At 39.2% G+C, this 19,396-nt stretch overlaps 1 protein-coding gene across 1 annotated transcript; it reads right to left on the bottom strand.

Moving 5' to 3' along the window:
• Positions 1 to 1,791: 1,791 nt before the first annotated feature.
• LOC139309042 (cytochrome P450 2K1-like) lies at positions 1,792 to 19,149 on the bottom strand. Its single transcript, XM_070933106.1, has 9 exons — positions 18,964 to 19,149; positions 17,006 to 17,168; positions 13,025 to 13,174; positions 11,267 to 11,427; positions 10,822 to 10,995; positions 6,361 to 6,505; positions 5,242 to 5,426; positions 2,167 to 2,308; positions 1,792 to 1,976 (listed from the first exon to the last, which is right to left on the bottom strand). The coding sequence occupies exons 1-9, from the start codon at positions 19,147 to 19,149 to the stop codon at positions 1,792 to 1,794; spliced, it is 1,491 nt and encodes a 496-aa protein (XP_070789207.1).
• Positions 19,150 to 19,396: the final 247 nt, after the last annotated feature.

Below are 19,396 nucleotides of genomic sequence, written 5' to 3'. Positions count from 1 at the left end.
GGAGACCTTCCATATTAAGAGCCTTGGTGGCGCAGCAGACTAAAGCACTGTTAAGATAACACCAGCTGCCTGCAATTATTGCAAGTTCAAATCTCACCAGGCTCAAGGTTGACTCAGCCTTCCATCCTTTCAAAGGTAGGTAAAATGAGGACCCGGTTTGTGGGGGCAATAAGTTGACTTTGTATAAAAAAGAACACCGTTTGGGGAGGGGGGCAAAAGCCCTACTAAGCAGGTATATACAAAAGTATGAAGGCTATTGCTTAACACATTGTAAGCCGCCCTGAGTCTCCAGAAAAGGGTGGCATATAAATTGAACCAATAAATAAATAAATAAATTTATTTGAGCAGGGAATTGGGTTTGGATCCAGCCACCCACTAGAAAGAGTCATCACAATAACCAGAGTGGACCAGACCTTCCCAAGCCTGACTGACAGGCCTTACCACCAAGCCAAACCTAATGCCACCCAGCAGATATGAAAGAGAGGACCCTGAGATGGACCAGTGAAGACTAAAGACTCTTTTCAATCCCCAGAAGACAGCTGGAAAGACTATGTGGGGAGGGCGGAGGTTTTCTTTCTTTGCTTCATTCACATTGTAACTAATCAGTTAAATGGATTCATGGAGGGATGGCATTTGGGAATGGTTGGCACAGCAAGTTCTGAACACCTTGGACTTCTGTCTGGGAGGGAAATTTGCTCAGGATGTTTGTATTGCCTGTTTTGTAGAATTAGCCACACACACACACACACACACACACACACACACACACACACACACCCCATTCAGAATCAGACTGAGACTATCCCCTTCACCCACTTCCACATAAAGCTTCTCCTAGACTGGTTTTTGCTCTGTGGCACTAAAGCTCAAGCAATCATAACTCCCTGCCAATTCCATGGGGGTGGGGGCATGCGCCCTCAGGTAATTCCCTCACTGAAGAGGTAGCAGAAAAGAGATCTCCAAACCCCAAACCCTGATTGTGACTCACAAATGATGCTGCCCAGTTGCCCAGTAAGGCTGAGTATGTTGCACTGGTGATCTCATTAGTAGGAGTCCCAGGGCTCATTGTAGTTAATTCCAAAATATTAATAGCCTGGATTGCATGCTGGCTAACCTCAATTTGGCCAGGGGTGAAATCTGCTTACCTTCTTTACCGCTTCGGAAGCGCACACGTTGTTGGGCAAAGAGATGTTAGGTCATGCTGCAATCAGCTCTGTGTCATTGGTTTCGGCAAGAGCCCCCCACACCCTACCCCTGATTTGTTGCTGGAGGCCCCATGGAATTTCCTGATGTAAAATATTACTTTATTGGTTTTTGAAGAAATAATAGAAATGATAACTAGGTTTATAAAGCAAATATATGAATTTACAATTAGGACTATTGGAGAGAGAGAGAGAGAGAGAGAGAGAGAGAGAGAGAGAGAGAGAGAGAGAGAGAGAGACCAGCCTAGAAAAGAAGGAGATTGTGAGTTCAGGCCCCACTTTAGCAATGAAATCCAGCTGGGTGACTCTGGATTAATAACCAGGAAACTCTGAGTTCTAGCTGGGGTGACTCTGGCCCAGTCTCTCCTCTTAGCCCAAAGAGCTTTGGGAAAATAAGGGTAGGATAGTGTATTGGATATGTTCTCCTCCTTGAGTTATTTCTAAAAATAATAAAGGTGGAATTCAAATAAAATAAATATAATGAATATAATGTAATATGGAATTGGATTGTCAGATTTTGCCTCTCTGTCAAAATAGACCTATTTAAAAGGTGAGAAAACAGCTTATTATGAGTTTTTTCCCTGTCAGATCAAGATAAGACAGCACAGGTCTTGTAAGGCATGGGAGGGGTGGTAAGTCCAAGAGCAGGAGTCAGGTCCAGATCATCTTTAGATGTTCCTGAAGGTGGTTGGAAGGTAAATCTCTGGAGGAGGTTGGTAAAGAAAAGGAAGAGCTCCATTTTGGCAAGGGTCTCCCCAGCACATACTCTCTGACCTGGAAGAAAACATAGATGGCAAAAAAGGTGGGTTTTTTGGCTTCTTAAACTATTTTACATGGCTTTCCATAGTCACATTGCCTCAAAGGAATAATTATAATGTTAAAGAAAATAATGAATCTTCCTAACTATCCTGTTGCACTGAAACTCTTTCCAGGATAGCTTTTCACATATACAGAGTGATGTTACCTGCAGAGAAAGGCATGAATGCATCCCTCTTCACAAATTTTCCTTCAGAGTCAAGAAAATGCTCAGGGTAGAATTCATGAGGTTTCTCCCACTGAGATTCATCATGGAGCACTGATGATAGCAAAGGAATAATTTGCATACCCTAAACAATGAAATTATATAAAGAAGAGCATTTTTCATTTAACACATTGTTGTAGAAATTATTATAATGAAATTTTGTTTTAAAGGTAAAACAATTAACAACATCAGTATAGTTTGAAATAATGAAAGCATTTTTTCGTCGGAAGAGGTTGTAGAAAAAATGCTTTTAAAAGGAAAAAAAAAAGCCTCTGATGATCTTGTGGCTCAGCTGGGCATGGGGGGGGGCGCAGGTATTTTTGCTACTGGTTCTCTGAATCACCCGCTGCCATCACTACCAGATCGAGCGATCCGGTCCAAACCGGGAGCATTTCACCACTGCCCAAAGGTGCTTTCTTTTGAAAAGCAACTGGACTTGCTTGTTTTGCTAGAAGATGTTTCACTTCTCATCCAAGAAACCTCTTCAGTTCTGACTGAATGATGGAACGACTCTCACAAATAGGGCTAACGACCACATGGTTGCAAGGAATATAAATCCTTTATGTTTGATACCACAAGAAATTATTTTTAAAAAGAAAAATGGCAATTTCACATAATTACTATATGTAATAGTATAGTATTAAGTACTGTATAATAAATATACTTAAACATATCGTGTTTCCCCAAGCCTAATTTGCGGGTGGGTTGGCTAATATACACACTATGGAGCAGGCGGCGAGCACAGTTTGCGCTCCGCCAGGCCTGGATCATGGGTGTTGTTCAGGCTACTGCTACGATGAGGCAGAAAGCCATGCGGCCCATCAGAATCAGCTCCTCTACCTGGCTGCTGGGCCTGCTGCACCTGTGGCTGCTGCCCTCGAAGCCTGTAACCTTGAAATCCTCCAAGGGGGACGTTTGCTCCCAAGCTACGGCAGAGCATTGCACTGACAGGCCTCCATGGGGTGACATTTCTGAAATGTTAACTTTTATCACTGTACTCACAGGAAACACCCCCCCCCCAATCACGGTTTGATTTTACTTGAGATGCAGGAGAGGGAGAAAGCAAACCTCTGCCTTCCCTGTGCAGGGTTACAAGGGTAGAGGATTCGAAGCCACGGAGGGAGCAGTTTGGATGTGCATCTGCAAGGCTCCTTTTGAGGAGGATTGGCAGGAAAATCCTCCCCCTGCATCGCCAGCCTGTACTCACAGGAAAATCCCGCCCTCCCCACATCACAGTTTGATTTTGCTTGAGATGCGGGAGAGGGAGAAAGATCGGAAGCAGGTAGGGTGAACTGAGAGGGAAAACTCTTTCAGAAAGTGATCTGGGGGTGGGGGGATTTTCCTTCTGATCCTCACATCCAAACTGCTCCCTCCGTGGCTTCAAAGCCTCTAGCCTTGCAATCCTGCAAGGGGGACGTTTGCTCCAGAGCATTGCACTGGGAGGCCTCCATGGGTAAGATTGAGTTGCGTGTCTTGCTCCAGTGAGAGGAGTGCAGGCCGGGGGCTTGGGGGCCAGGGAAGATGGTTTTGGGGTGCAAAGGAAGAAGGGGTGATCTCCCCCTCCCTCCTCCAGGACAGGTGCTCAGGGCAGCTCAACCGCTGGCGAAGGGGGTCCTGGCAGGTCGGTGGTGGGGGAGGTGTTCCAGAGGTTTTAGATCTGGGCTGAGTTGCCTCAGGCCAGGCAGAAGCATCCCAGGAGGGCTGCTGAGAGCAAAAACCCCTGCGAGGGTAGCAGCAGCAAGTGCAGCAGGCTCAGCAGCTGGGTAGAGGAGCCGATTCTAATAGGGTGCACGGCTTTCTGCCTCATTGTAGCAGCAGCCTGAGCAACACCCATGATGTTTGCGTGGCAGAGTGCAAACCGTGCTCGCCACCTGCTCCATAGCCACAAGATGAACTGCGTTAAGAGAGGGACCCTTGGCTGCGAGGTTGCCTGGTGCCATGGGAAGGGCTGGGGCTAGCAAGAGTGCACCAGAAACATCTCCAAGCTCCCAGAGAGACAGAACTCCCAGCCCTTACTGGATCAGCTGATCTGTGGGCCGTGATTAAGAGGCCCAGCAGCCATGAGGTGACCATGCTTGCAGCCTCCTGCAGCTCAAAAAAATTAAAACACCCCGAAAAAGAAGTCCTAGCCATTTGGGGGGGGGGTTTCCATAGAAAATAAAACCAGGTCTTCTTTTCGGGGAAACACGGTATTATAGTATTATAGACTTAAATATATTATAGTATTAATAGTATGATAAATACTATGCATGGAGAAACATACTAGTTCAAAAACGTTTAAAGAATAGATTATCAGCTACATTCAGGGTTCAACAGAATTTAAAACTGCATTTTATTTACAGGGAAATTACTGTCTACCGGTGACCTCACCCCATTCCTAAGAGGTCCGTAAGGGGGCATGCATAAGTGCACTAGTGTGCCTACCATCCCTGTCCCCCTGTCCCATTTATTTGTACGCATTACCTGTGCTCATGTTCATGTTTACATTTATACCTGTTATCTCGTACATGTTTGACAAACTAACTAACTAACTAAATAAAATAAATGCTCGACTTACTACTGATCAGTTAGCAACTGGTTGCACTTACAACAGACCCTGAAAAACAGTAGATTAGAAGTTTGAATGTCCTGGGCTTCTTACCCAGTATGGTCACGTAGCCATATTTTGGGTACTTGGCAATCGGATCACATTTATGGTTGTTTGCAGCCTCCCATGATAATATGACTGCAATTTATGTTTTTGCAAGAAACTGGCATTTATTTTCAGTTTCTGGCCAAAAAGTGCTACAGTGAATACTGGGCCCACTTAATGACCACAGCATTCATTTTATGACCCCAATGTTTGCTTAATGAGTGCCACAAAAAAGATCATAAAATTGGGCGTGGTCACATGGTGATGCACTTTATGTCCATCACGACTTATGATTAAAATTGTGGGCTCAATTATGGTCACAAATTGTTTATATTGTACAAAGTAAGATTGGAACATTAACAATGGGATTATTTCACAGCAATCACCTTGGGAATGAAGAAGCCTTTGAAAGTTATGTCCTTGGTGGTTGCATGGGGCAAATTGGTTGGAACAATATCAGCAAACCTTTGAATTTCATGAATTACTGCATTGGTGTAAGGCATTTTGAATCGGTCTTCTGTCCTTGGCTGACGAACCCCAACCTCTTTTGCAATTTCTTCTTGGACTTTCCCTGGGAGAATAGGATCACATCAAGATGATTCCATAATTTCAATTTTGCTTTAAATGGGAATTTATGCAAAAATTCTGAAGTACATTTATAGTACAAAGTACATTTATAGTATAGATTATCTGAAGATAATCATTTGTGATCTATGCTTGTAATTTTTCTCTTGGTACTTTTCCCCCTTTTATTCACCATGTGTATTATTCTATTATTATGCCCATGCAGAAAAAGGTTAATTAATCACAGATTATTTATATTTTAATGTATAGACATTATGAAATGATTAGTGAGATATAAGAAATCAATTAAGGGAGTATTGTGCTTGGAATGTATCATTCTTAGCGGAAAACTCTCTTCAGTTTTAGCTCATATTCAGCAGTAATGAGAGGTGATAGGTGCATAACACACATTCTGTGACTAGTACATCTTTCAGAAATCTCTGAAAGTAAGTTTATAAACCCTTCATATGGTGAGATCTTATAATCCAGTGATGGGTAACTTTTTCTGGACTGAGTGCTGAAAGCGCATGTGTGTGCTCAAACCCCCCAAATGCAATGTGTGCATGCCTGTACCCCTACACACCTTGCCCCCCATGCACCCCACCCCCACACGCATGCAACATGCTCCCCATGCCCCCTGCCTCCCTATGCATGCGCATGCATCCTGCCCCCATGCGCCACTCCCCCACACACATGCACAGCAGAGACTTGATGACCAGCTGGGTGGTGGGAAGCACATGCATGGCAGAGCTGAACTGGGGCAACGGCTTGCATGCCCACAGAGTGGGCGCTGAGTACCACTGGTTTGCCATCATGGTTATAATCACTCTCACGTCACATTAATTCCTTCAAATATAAATAGATGTGGCAACTCATTCTTGCTTCTAATTCTCCCATCCCCATGTTATTTTGGCAGGTAATTATATACTTTTATTGCTTACTCTGAACTTCTGGATACTTCATCATTAGGAGTAAGGCCCAGTACAAAGTGTTTGAAGTTGTATCCATGCCAGCAATAAATAGGTTATCCACAAGACCTATAAGGTTATCATTATGGAAATAGCTATCTATTGACTTCTTATTCTCCTGAAGAGTATAAAGAAAAGATATCAAGGACTTTAATGTATGTTTATAATCTACATATATGGACAGATGTTATAGTGGCCTCCAAATTTCCAGTGTCAGGAGATTGTGAGAGTTCTTCTTCACAAAAACTGGAGGACAGCGTGTTGCTTATCTGTAATAAATTTTAGGGTTATTATTTATAATGGGGGGAAAGGCTATCAATATGGTTACAGTGATTATTAGCATGATTAAGCCTTATTAAACAAACTAAAGCAAAATATAGGCATCCTGAATATGTCACGTATGTACCTCCTAGACATAGTCTTTAACTTATGACCATTCAATCCAGGAGCATTTCAAGTTAAAATGATAGTAAACAAATGGTGGTTGTAACCAATTTTTGGAGTTCCAACCATCTGAGCAGTCCCACAATTACATGATCCTGCTTCAGGTGCTTGGCAACCATGATCTAGCTAGCACTTACTATAGTTCAGTGGCTGTGTGATTACGTGCTTGCCTTTTGCAATCTTCCTTGCTTTTTCCTCCATAAAGAAAATGGGAAGCCAGCAGGGCTTTTCTGGGGTAAATCTCTCCACTTGCCCCTCTGCACAACACCACACTCCTTCCCAAGCCTTGACTCCCCCTCCCTTGAATCCTTGTGCACCCTACAATCCCATGCACACCCTCAGTCTCTCCCCATCTGGAAGCAATAATTCCAAGTCATTCTGTGCTTGCACTATGCTGCTCCAGCCACTTACATACCCCTGCATGTCATCCCACATCCGGCAGCAGCTATTTGCCAACCTGCTGGCTGCTTGGAAGCCTCCTGGGATGGCAACTTCCTGTTGGCTTCTTCCATGGCTTTGGTTGTGGGAAGCCATAGGAAGTTGTGAGGAAGTCCTTGTCTAACAACCACTTCAGTTCAATTAACAATGGCAGTTGGAAATGCAGGGATTCCCATCACTAAGCAATTCAGTTGTGCTTCATAACCATCGCTCAGTAACAGAAATTCCAGGCTGAATTGCTGTCATAGTTCAAGGATTATCTGTATTGAGTTGCAGACAGTAGTAGAGTGGCTTGCAAAGTGGACTTTAAATTGGAGATTATATTTTTAGATCCTACAGTCAGGTCCATAAATATTGGGACATCGACACAATTCTAACATCTTTGGCTCTATACACCACCACAATGGAGTTGGAATGAAACAAACACAATGTGCGTTAACTGCAGACTGTCAGCTTTAATTTGAGGGTTTGTACATCCAACTCAGGTGAACGGTGTAGGACTTACAGCAGTTTGTATATGTGCCTCCCACTTGTTAAGGGACCAAAAGTAATGGGACAATTGGCTTCTCAGCTGTTCCATGGCCAGGTGTGTGATATTCCCTCATTACCCCAATTACAATGTGCAGATAAAAGGCCGAGAGTTCATTTCAAGTGTTCTATTTGCATTTGGAATCTGTTGCTGTCAACTCTCAAGATGAGATCCAAAGAGCTGTCACTATCAGTGAAGCAAGCCATCATTAGGCTGAAGAAACAAAACAAACCCATCAGAGAGATAGCAAGAACATTAGGCGTGGCCAAAACAACTGTTTGAAACATTCTCAAAAAGAAGGAATGCACCGGTGAGCTCAGCAACACCAAAAGACCTGGGAGACCATGGAAAACAAGTGTGGTGGATGACCGAAGAATTCTTTCCCTGGTGAAGAAAACACCCTTCACAATAGTTGGCCAGATCAAGAACACTCTCCAGGAGGTAGGTGTACGTGTGTCAAAGTCAACAGTCAAGAGAAGACTTTACCAGAGTGAATACAGAGGGTTCACCACAAGATGTAAACCATTGGTGAGCCTCAAAAACAGGAAGGCCAGATTAGAGTTTGCCAAACAACATCTAACAAAGCCTTCACAGTTCTGGAACAAGATCCTATGGACAGATGAGACCAAGATCAACTTTTACCAGAGTGATGGGAAGAGAAGAGTATGGAGAAGGAAAGGAACTGCTCATGATTCTAAGCATACCATCTTATCAGTGAAGCATGGTGGTGGTAGTGTCACGGCGTGGGCATGTATGGCTGCCAATGGAACTGGTTCTCTTGTATTTATTGATGATGTGACTGCTGACAAAAGCAGCAGGATGAATTCTGAAGTGTTTCGGGCAATATTATCTGCTCACATTCAGCCAAATGCTGCAGAACTCATTGGACGGTGCTTCACAGTGCAGATGGACAATGACCCAAAGCATACTGCAAAAGCAACCAAAGAGTTTTTGAAGGGACAGAAGTGGAATGTTATGCAATGGCCAAGTCAATCACCTGACCTGAATCCCATTGAGCATGCATTTCACTTGCTGAAGACAAAACTGAAGGGAAAATGCCCCAAGAACAAGCAGGAACTGAAGACAGTTGCAGTAGAGGCCTGGCAGAGCATCACCAGGGATGAAACCCAGCGTCTGGTGATGTCTATGTGTTCCAGACTTCAGGCTGTGATTGACTGCAAAGGATTTTCAACCAAGTATTAAGAAGGGAAAGTTTGATTTATGATTATTATTCTGTCCCATTACTTTTGGTCCCTTAACAAGTGGGAGGCACATATGCAAACTGCTGTAAGTCGTACACCGTTCACCTGAGTTGGATGTACATACCCTCAAATTAAAGCTGACAGTCTGCAGTTAACGCACATTGTGTTTGTTTCATTCCAACTCCATTGTGGTGGTGAATAGAGCCAAAGATGTTAGAATTGTGTCGATGTCCCAATATTTATGGACCTGACTGTATATGCAGCAAAACTGACCTTTGGTTGTGTTTGTGGCATACTGGCTAAAATGTGCCCAAAGTGGCGGGTTTTGTGTTCTATGATTAGCAGGGAGCCCTAAGATTCATATTCTGCCACAAAGAATTATCTCAAGGTCTTGATTGACCAAAAAGCTGATGCCAGGGTTTATGGGCGCATCTGTTTATGGCCAGGGCTAAAGAAGACTGTAACTTGTGATAATGAGAAACATATGGTAAAGACCATGAATTACTGAACGAATTGAAATAAAAAAATAAATAAGATGTTTCCTGTTTTGAAATTTAAGAGAAAATGGAAAAGGGACTTGATCTAAATGAAGACAGCTTCATCTTGTAGATTGGCATATATCAATGTATGCAGGGGAATTCAAATTAGGATCAATTATGACAGAAATGTAATGTCAGGATACATTAACTCAGGACATCCTTTTGCTGTGGCTGTGTAGGGAAATGCATATGCCGAGTGGCTGTTGCACATTATGTTCCAGTGAATGGTGACAATGGAAGAACCAGGAATGTGTTCGGAGAAAAATTATGATTAACATCCCCCACCTCTCTCTGCCAGTTCTTCTCAATACATGCCAGCTCAATGCTTTCTTTCATGAAGAGTGATTTAATTTTAACTCACATGAAGAAGAAAGACTTCCGGTTTCAGAGCTCACCTTCACTTTTCCATGGATTTCATTCATAGACTGCAATGTCTAAGAAAGGGAGAATGGCTTTCCTCTTCTCCTGCACTGATCAGTTTCTGGACCACATATCCCAACCCATATCACAATAATTAATATCCCTATGTTTATAAATAAAGATAAAAGGGTTGCTTCCCAAGGGCCCACCTGACCCATCTCCTTACTAGAATTATCCCTCCATGAGAGACAATAGAAGTGGTACTACAGGTAATCCTCAATTTATGACCGCAATTGGACATTGAGAAAAGTGGTTGTTAAGCGAGACCCCCCATGTGGCTGCTTCACTCAACTGCTACAAAAAACTAGTGTTGCTTTTTACAAGGAAAATTTCCAGTTAGAGGTATACAAGCATTGTAATAGCTTTAATAGGTACACAAGGAATAAAGACCTCACACGGACAGTGAATCTGTTGGCCATCAAGGATGCTGCACGAAGACTTGCTGAGAGCCACGTCTCGGGAATTCAGGAAGATGCGGAGCTGCCAAATAACGGGAAAGCTCATACCCTGGAGGTGCCTACAGCCCCTCTTGAATGTTGTTTCATAAAGTTTTAACCATAATCACTGTTTAAATCAGCCTTGGCTATTTAATAGTGTCCTTGCTGGTGGAGGTTATTAATTTTTATTATTTTTGTTTCAGGTTTATATCCCCACAGAACCTGAGAATGAGATTGCACAAATGCCAAATTATATTCACATATTCACTCCTTGCTTTCACTCCAGTAAATTGTTTTCCTGGACATTTTTAAAGCAATGATTTTCTCCAGCTGCATGAATTCTGGCACCAGCCAGAATATTTTTAAAACGTGTGAAAGAAAAAACATCAGTTACGATTCCTTGCATACTTAAAAAGCTTTATTACCTTTTTCTGCCGGACAAGAAATGCATCAACAAAAGTCCTCTGATTATTTTCATCAAACTCTTTGAGATTTTCAAGGAAAGTGGCCTCTATGAATTCATGGAACTCTTTTCGGTTATTCATTATTTTTTTACGAGCATCCAAAAGGAATCCCAATTTGGGAAACACATTATACACCTGAAACAGGATAGAATAATAAGAGAAGTAGCAAATTAACAGAGCTGAATACTATGAATATATTTTCTGATTGACATCTAAAAGCATTTTTATCCAAATAGGTTTGTTCCATAGTCTCCAAAATCAGCATCATTATCATCAAATATGAAATACGTGGGTGCTAAAGATATGATAAATCAAGTTTATTAATTAATTAAGATCCAAATCTCACAAATTAAACCTTAATAAACCCTAGGGATGACATTTTTCTTCATATGAAAGATTACATTACCAACACAGAAGGGGTTCCTGCAAGGTGTAAATTTTCTTCAATTAACTCGATTAGTCTTAGAAGTGTAGCATCTTCATATTCAAATCTCTTGCCAAGTAAAAAAGAAACTATGATATTGGCGGCTACAGCTTTCAGAATTGTTGCTGGATCAAATGGCTTTCCTGGTCATGAGCAATAAATTAAGAAAGAATTGTGAAAGAAATCCCAGAATTAAACCTGCTCTTTGTCACCTTTAGATTGCTTATATATAGCATTTATCATAGAAGCTAGTTTGTACTCTACATAGAAGTTAGTAAGAGAACATAGATATATGAGCTAAAATTTACTGACAGTAACACAAAGAATAATTCTGTAACCCATCCCATTAAAAAGAAGTAATTACACATTAATGTAGTCCTAGAGACATGCATCATTTGGAGTGAGAAGCAGTTACATTGCTGATGACATGTAAAATGGAGCAGCAGCATTCTAGTCCCTGTGTTCAGTGTGGAAATGGAAAACAGCTAAACATACACCATGTTGCTGGCAGCATGAAAACTAAAATGAGTAACACCAACGCTTTTAACAAATTCATCTAAGGCTTCAGAGCACAGTTTTCCTCTCTATAGTGAAGGACAGAGTCCCAGCTCTTCCCATCAGAGAGGAAACTAACTTTTATCTATAATTTGTTTCTGCTGTTATGAGCACAATTTGTTTCTGCTGATTGTATTCCTTGCAAAATTTGAAACTGTTACAATAAGATGTTTTAAGGACCTAACTCCCCACCCATCATTGCAGAAGTGTCATGTAATTTAAAACAGAGTGCGCTGACCCATAAAGATAAACTGAAATTGTCAACAGAATTAATAGACACTAGACTTATAAAGGATGTACAGGTATTTTGATAGGTTAACTTTGATATATTTCTCAGAAGATTTTGCAGCCACTATTTTGTCACTCTTTCTTAATGCAGTTTCGACTACCTAATTCCTAAAGCAGATGATGATCGTGACCCATGTATTTCCAAACAACATATGGAAATATTGCTGACTCCAGAAAGGTTTTGGCAAGTGTAATGCATCATGATCATTTAATATTTATTAATTGCAAGCAATGATTTGTTAATGAGAAAAAAATATAGTATTAAGGTGGAAGCTACCATAATAATTTCATTAAATACAGAGATAGATGTTGATAATTTTTATTAGCAATATTCATGCTTCATTCTTTCAAAATTTAATATGCCTGACATGTGGGATCAAAATAGAAGTTTATATATTGGTGATAGTTGCATATTATGTTCCACGGAATGAAGATAATAGAATTCTGAGCCATGAGTTTAAGAGGAAATTGTGCAATAATCTCAAAGTGATCTTGTGGTGATAGGGAGAGTGTTAAAGGACAGGAATGCCTGGGTGGGAATGAATGAGAGGGCACAGGAAAGTGGATCACTTGTAGAGCCAAGAATTTTGGTGAATGGTGTTGAATTAGTGCTTAGGTTTTTAATTTATTCTACTTAATTGGATAACATGAGTATCACTGACTCAAAGCCTGGAGGAACAAGTAAGTCCAATTCCTAACACCTTTTCATACACAACAGCAGTGCTCATATTGGAAACAATTTATCCTTCTGTAAACTTCAATAGCTAATTTAGTATAACAGTTCCTCATAAATAACAGTTATTGGCATATTTTTCTGAAAAGGTTCCTCTAGATCTTCTATACATAGATTGTCTTGAAAGATAACTGGTAAGTCTGTAGGATGGAATACCAACTCACCTTCATAAGTCTCATATGTTTTTATCAAGACACTGCACTCTTCACTGATTTTGTCTTCAACAATCCTCTTGCCCATTCCATAATCCCGTAATGCAGATATTGAAAACTGCCGCATCTTTCTCCAATTCTCACCATGAGTCATAATAATACCTGGAGAGGTAAATAAGAGGTCAAATTAGAAATAAGATTTCAAGTTGAAGATCAGTTTGAACCAGGAAAATTCCATCATTATAATGCCTATATCTGAAGAGTATAACAATTGAAGGGTATGGAAAGTGTTTATTTACTATTACTGTTTATTATTATTTACTTCTAGCATAGCAAGTGCAGTGTTCATGCTCTCATCAGGTGGTTACTTAAGTGTGAAGTTTAAAGTTTAAGCTGCCAATGATGAGTAAAGATTACAGTTCAGCATGTAAAAATACCCCTGGTGCAGTGGTGGGTTTCAAAAATTTTTACTACTGGACAAGGCTTGGTGGGCGTGGTATGGCTTGGTGGGCGTGATTTGGTGGGCATGGCAGGGGAAGGATACTGTAAAATCTCTATTTCCTCCCCACATCAGGGGATACTGCAAAATCTCCATTTCCTCCTGATCAGCTGGGACTCGGGAGGCAGAGAATAGATGCGGGTGGTATCTACCGGTTCTCCGAACTACTCAAAATTTCTGCTACTGATTCTCCAGAACTGGTCAGAACCTGCTGAAACCCACCTCTGCCCTGGTGTCTCTTGCAAGGAGAAATAATAGGAGATAATCCAAATTGAACTCTGGGAGAACAGCCCTCCCTTCCTTCCTTAGACAGTGGACCAGCAAATTTCGACATTTACTATTGACTTGGCTATGTAAATTCTCAGGTACCATAATTTTACACTAGAGATTTTAAATAGAAAAGTGAGACAGAACAAGGATATAAAAGGAATGAAAATTTAAAAAGAGGAATATAAATTGCAAGCATTTGCGGATGATTTGGTGTTTATTATGGAAAATCCAATAGAGACAGCTCCAAAACTGATTGAGCAAATAAAAGAATATGGAGAAGTAGCAGGATTGAAAATTAATAAAGACAAGACAAAAGTATTAGTAAAAAATATGAGGGAAAATTAAAAAAAAGGAAATGATGGAGAAACTGGACATTCAAATAGTGAAGAAACTGAAGTATTTGGGTATTTATTTAACTCAAGATGTGTAACTATCAAGGAAGATAACTATTATAAATTGAAAAAACAAATTGAAACAGACTTGGAGAAATGGAGGAATCTGCAACTATCATTAATGGGAAGAATAACATTAATAAAGATGAACATATTACCAAAACTGTTATTTCTCTTTCAAACGACACCAATAAAATTGGAGAAAAAGAATTTTGAAAATTTGAAGAGAATAATATGGAAATATGTATGGCAAGGAAAAAGAGCAAGAATTAATATAAAAATGCTACAAGATGCAAGAATTAGAGGTGGGTTTGGACTACCAAATTGGGAACTATATTATCAAGCAGCTGCGTTAACGTGGATTAAGGAATGGATTTTATTGAGAAACGTAAGACTACTGGCGTAGGAGGGACATGATGTACAACTAAGTTGGCACACTTCCCTATGGTACGGGAAACAAAGGATACATGAATATTTCCAGAGACATTATATAAGAAATGGTTTGTTATTAGTGTGGGAGAGAGTGAAAGAAAAACATTATTTGAATATACCAATGTGGCTTTCAACAATAGAAGCTTTGACATATCCAAATATTGTAAATATGGGGAATATTGTTAGATATAAGGATTTATTAACAGAACGGGAAGAATTGAAACAAAAGCAAGAGTTAGAAAAACAAGGATTGAGACAGATTGGTATACAAGATTGCAAATAGAATCAAGATTTGAAGCAGACCGTAAACAGTATGGTTTTAATTTGGAGAAATCAGAATTGGATGAGATATTGACAGGAACAGATGAAAAAATTATTAAGAAATTATATAATTATTTATTGCGAATTGAATTAGAAGATGAAGAAGTAAAAGAAACAATGATAGCAAGGGCAAAAAACTTTGGTTATACTATTGAATTGGAGAAATGGCAACAATTATGGGAGAGAAATTATAAAGTAACAATGGCAACCGCATATAAAGAAAATTTGTATAAAATGTTTTATAGATGGCATATGCCACCAGAAAGATTAGCTAAAATGTTCAAAAATAAATCAGCTAAATGTTGGAAATGTCATCAACTGCCAGGATCATATTATCATATGTGGTGGACATGTAAAGAAGTGAAGAACTATTGGGTTAAAATACAGATATGGTTAGAGGAAATGTTACAGCAACAAATAGAGCTAAGACCAGAGATATTCTTATTGGGAATAATACTGGAGAAATATAGCAAAGAAGATATATATTTGATGATTCACATAATAACAGAGGCTAGAATAGTATTTGCAAAAAACTGGAAAGCAGACAAAATCCTGTCAGAAGGAGAGATAATAAAGAAAATTTTAGAATGTGCAGAAATGAATAGATTAACATTGAGAATAAAAGATAAAGAGGAATCAATGTATTTCAAGACATGGGGAAGTTTTTATGATTGGTTAGAAAAGAAATATAAATAAAGATAGAGAGAGGAAGTGGATAGGGAAAAGATAAATAAGAGAAAAGACAATAAAAAAAATAGAAACTCAGATGACCCCCTAGGTAAATGGAAAAGGGGGAAGGGGGGGGGAAGAAAAAGAGTTACTATAAAAGTGTACATGAATGATAAAACAGATGTAATTATTAAATAAAAAAGAATTTGAAATGAAGATATATATAAATAGAAAATCAGGGCTGCTCGAACACCATTCTAGATTAAATTGAAAATGGATACAACAAAGGTGTGGGAAAGGAGAGAGGAATAGAGAGGGAAGGAGAGGAGAGGAAAGGAGAAAGAGGGATAGAAGAAGAGGAAAGATTGTGGTAAAACAAAAAAGAGGAAATGGTAAAAGAGTAGCCCCGAACAAATAAAAATGAAAGTTAAAGGATAAGATGAATGATCAATGATTAATGATGGATAAGAGACTGTACACTTAAATATGTTTATGAGAAATAAAAATAAAAAAAAATATGCAAAAAAAATAATAATAATCCACTACTAGTTCTCCAGAACTGGTCAGAACCTGCTGAAACCCACCTCTGTCCTGGTGTCTCTTGCAAGGAGAAATAATAGGAGATAATCCAAATTGAACTCTGGAAGAACACCCCACACTTCCTTCCTTAGACAGTGGACCAGCTAATTTCAACATTTACTACTGACTTGGGTGTGCAAATTCTCAGGTAGCATAATTTGGGGCAAATGAAGAACAATGCATGCATGATACTGGGGTTTCCTGCACCCCAAATTTGCAAACAAGTAAAACAAACATGTTCAAGGATTGGATTCTTACTGTTAGTACAATTATTCCTTACAGAGATATCCTGTAGTAAGATGGGTGGCCATTAAATTTAATAAATAAAAAATTGCTATATCTTTTGTTCTCTGGATGCCTCTGTCTGTTGGCACTGAGGATTAAGTCAAATCAATCTGTTGTGCTTTCCAGAAGCTGTCCAAATTCTCTTCTACGAAAACTTCAGATGAAACATTCTATATGTAATTCTTGTTTATCAACTGTAAATAGTTCTGGGGAAAAGGTTGCTATGTGGCATGGTTGCTAAACAAACCACGAGACACACAGGGAGTGACAGAGGGAGGGGGGAGAGAAAGAAGAGCTGCAAAGACACTGGTTGCTGCCATCTCCTTTAGATAAAGTTCTCTTGGGCAGCAACACCAGCATTACTCTTAGTTTGGTGCAAGAAGTTTGGGTGTAAGCGCATGCATTGGTTGAAAAATGTTCTTTTTTAATACTGTTTACTACCATTTATTACCATCATATTTTCATCGTATTTCCATGTGAGTTGTACATAATATTGATTAGAGTTTTGCAAGGAGCATCACCTGCAATCTAGAATAAACAACTTACCAAAACCCTTTGCATAGTCCTCAAAAATGGGGACGGAGGCTCTCTCTGCAAATGCCTCTGCCTGGTTCACCAAAGCCTCTTTGACCGTCTCATAGCCAGTCAGCACCACCATTTCCTGGCATCCCATTTGAAGACGGAAAACGGAACCATATTCTTTTGACAACTGGAATTCAGCAGATGAAAAATGAGAGGCAGTTCTGATCCACAATTAGTCTCACATAAGGAAAATTCTGTTACAAGTCATGTCTCACAAATCTGAGATTGAAGTATTTCTTCCTTTCTTTTGTGTTTTAAGTTATTATACTGTTTTTTTTTTAAAAAAAACAAGCATACAAATAGTATTGTCCATACTCATGACAGAATTTGGTCACGTTTTGGAAATTTTAAAGAAGTTAGCTATGCAGGAGGAACATTTTCAATAATAACAATTTCTGATATATTAATTTCTATCCTTCCATGCAACACCATTCTTGATCCACTGCACACAACATGGCACATTGACTGCTCAGCTGTGCATAAGCGCTAACACCTCAAGAAAATGAAACAGTTTTAAGAAATGCCTATAAAATAAAATGCCAGCAGTTATTCCCAGATCCTTCCTGTGTCTAAATCAGGAAACTTCTGGTGCTTTGTAATCTTTCCTAAAGTGACAGGAAGAGACTGACACCATCGCCTCCTAAAGCAGGGAAAGTCTGACTTCCAAGCTGAGTTGTTCTTCAAGTACCACATATTCATTACGTTATTATTCATTTATGTTGGACTTGATGTGGTATGTTATTTTCCTCAGCTGCTGCAGAACCCTCTCTACTATCTTTCATTGTTACTGAAGGTTGCTAGCGTATCTGTTTAATTCTAAAGGACAAGACAGAGCTGATAGGGGTCTTCCAATCCAAACGGCTTGGAAGAATTAGCTACTTACAACAAAAACAGGGATTCGCTTAAAAATGACGTGGAGTACTTTATCAATATATTTGCTTCTGTCTTGAAACATTATGTCTACCACTCATTCCTTCCCAATAATCCTGTTTACAAATGTCTCCATTTATGCTGTAGAAATGGGAACTTTAAACTACCTCACATGTTCAGCAATGAACTGATATTATCAATGGACGAAGGATTTTTTTTAATGCAGTCTGTAATGACACCATTTATCACATATTCTCTCATTTTACCATGTAATCTATCTGACATGTGATAGATTAATATGCATAAGAGCAACAATCTCATCTCCTTCTATATAACTGCAACACTTTGAATTTATTTTAAATATAATATATCAGAATTTAAAGAAATCTAGTGCAAAAACCCATGTAATTATTTTAAAAATACTGACAGTTATTATTTTTTTTCCACATATTTGATACACCTTTGTAAAATCTTCAAAATTTTAAAGCAGGCTGCAAATTCTTGGCGGGGGGAGGGAAGATATTTCCAGACCTTTAATTCTTTGAACCTTGTCATATTTAAGCTGGAATTAAAAACCTGCGAATAAGATTCAAAAGTATGTTTTTCACTCAGCTGATTTGGAAAAGTTCTCTGGAACAGGAAATAACAGCCAAAGTTTTTGAACAATGGGCATTTCACTAAGAATATATCTTATTAAAATATGTTAACCTACAGATTATTATATTAATACAGATATCAATGTAAGATTTTTACATTTTCCTTCCTCTACATAGTCATAGGCAATTTCAATCACCCTTTCAAGTTTCAGATAAACAATTAAAAAAATCCTATAAACAAATATTTTTGTTTGTATAATCCTTGCAGCATATATAAACAAATGCAAACACCAAGTTAATGTCATTTTTATACATTTCCATAGACTCCATAAAACCAACAGGGAGCATATCAATCTCTTCCAGTTAACTGGATAACCTGATAAATTGCTAAACTTTTATATCAACATCAGTACACTTTGGCAAAGAACATTCATAGTTGTTAATCATCAGGTTTACCTTTATCATTGTCTTAAAAGGCCTCTTGAAATCCATTATGTGCAGATTTCCCAAAATGGGTATTGTCCTGGGTCCAGGTGGAAGCTTTTGGGAGCTGTTATTCTGGGAACTACTCATTTTGAAAAGGAATAAAACTGTAAGAATTAATAGTAATAATAATAATAAAACAAGTCCAATCCAAGCCATTTCCTTTCAGAAGCAGTTTTCAGTAACAATTATAATGAAATCTGCAAACTGAAATAATACAAACATTCAAACTATTGCACTAAGCAGAAACTCAGCTAGTGTTTCTACTGAATCATCAGACTGCCCCTTATGCTAAATCACTTCCAACCTTGCCTTGGTTTTCTATCTCCTCCTTAGGAATTTGATTTATAATTGATTGTTTACCATTCGCTCTCTTATGGTGTGGGTGGTGCTTATCCTTAAATGA

This window comes from Pituophis catenifer, unplaced genomic scaffold, assembly GCF_029215685.1.
Source record: "Pituophis catenifer annectens isolate HBS135680 unplaced genomic scaffold, rPitCat1.0.hap2 SCAF_1, whole genome shotgun sequence".
Lineage (NCBI taxonomy): Eukaryota > Metazoa > Chordata > Lepidosauria > Squamata > Colubridae > Pituophis > Pituophis catenifer.
This window is presented reverse-complemented; position numbering and strand designations above follow the sequence as displayed.

Bases quoted from the DNA above. Each gene is read 5' to 3' on its own strand.
- LOC139309042 (XM_070933106.1), bottom strand. From the start codon at position 19,149: ATGGCTTGGATTGGACTTGTTTTATTATTATTATTACTATTAATTCTT. The intron at 17,169-18,963 runs GTAAACCTGATG...GCTGAATTCCAG, and splicing joins CTTTTAAGACAATGATAAAG to TTGTCAAAAGAATATGGTTC. The intron at 5,427-6,360 runs GTAAGCAATAAA...CTATTCTCCCAG, and splicing joins GAAGTATCCAGAAGTTCAGA to GGAAAGTCCAAGAAGAAATT.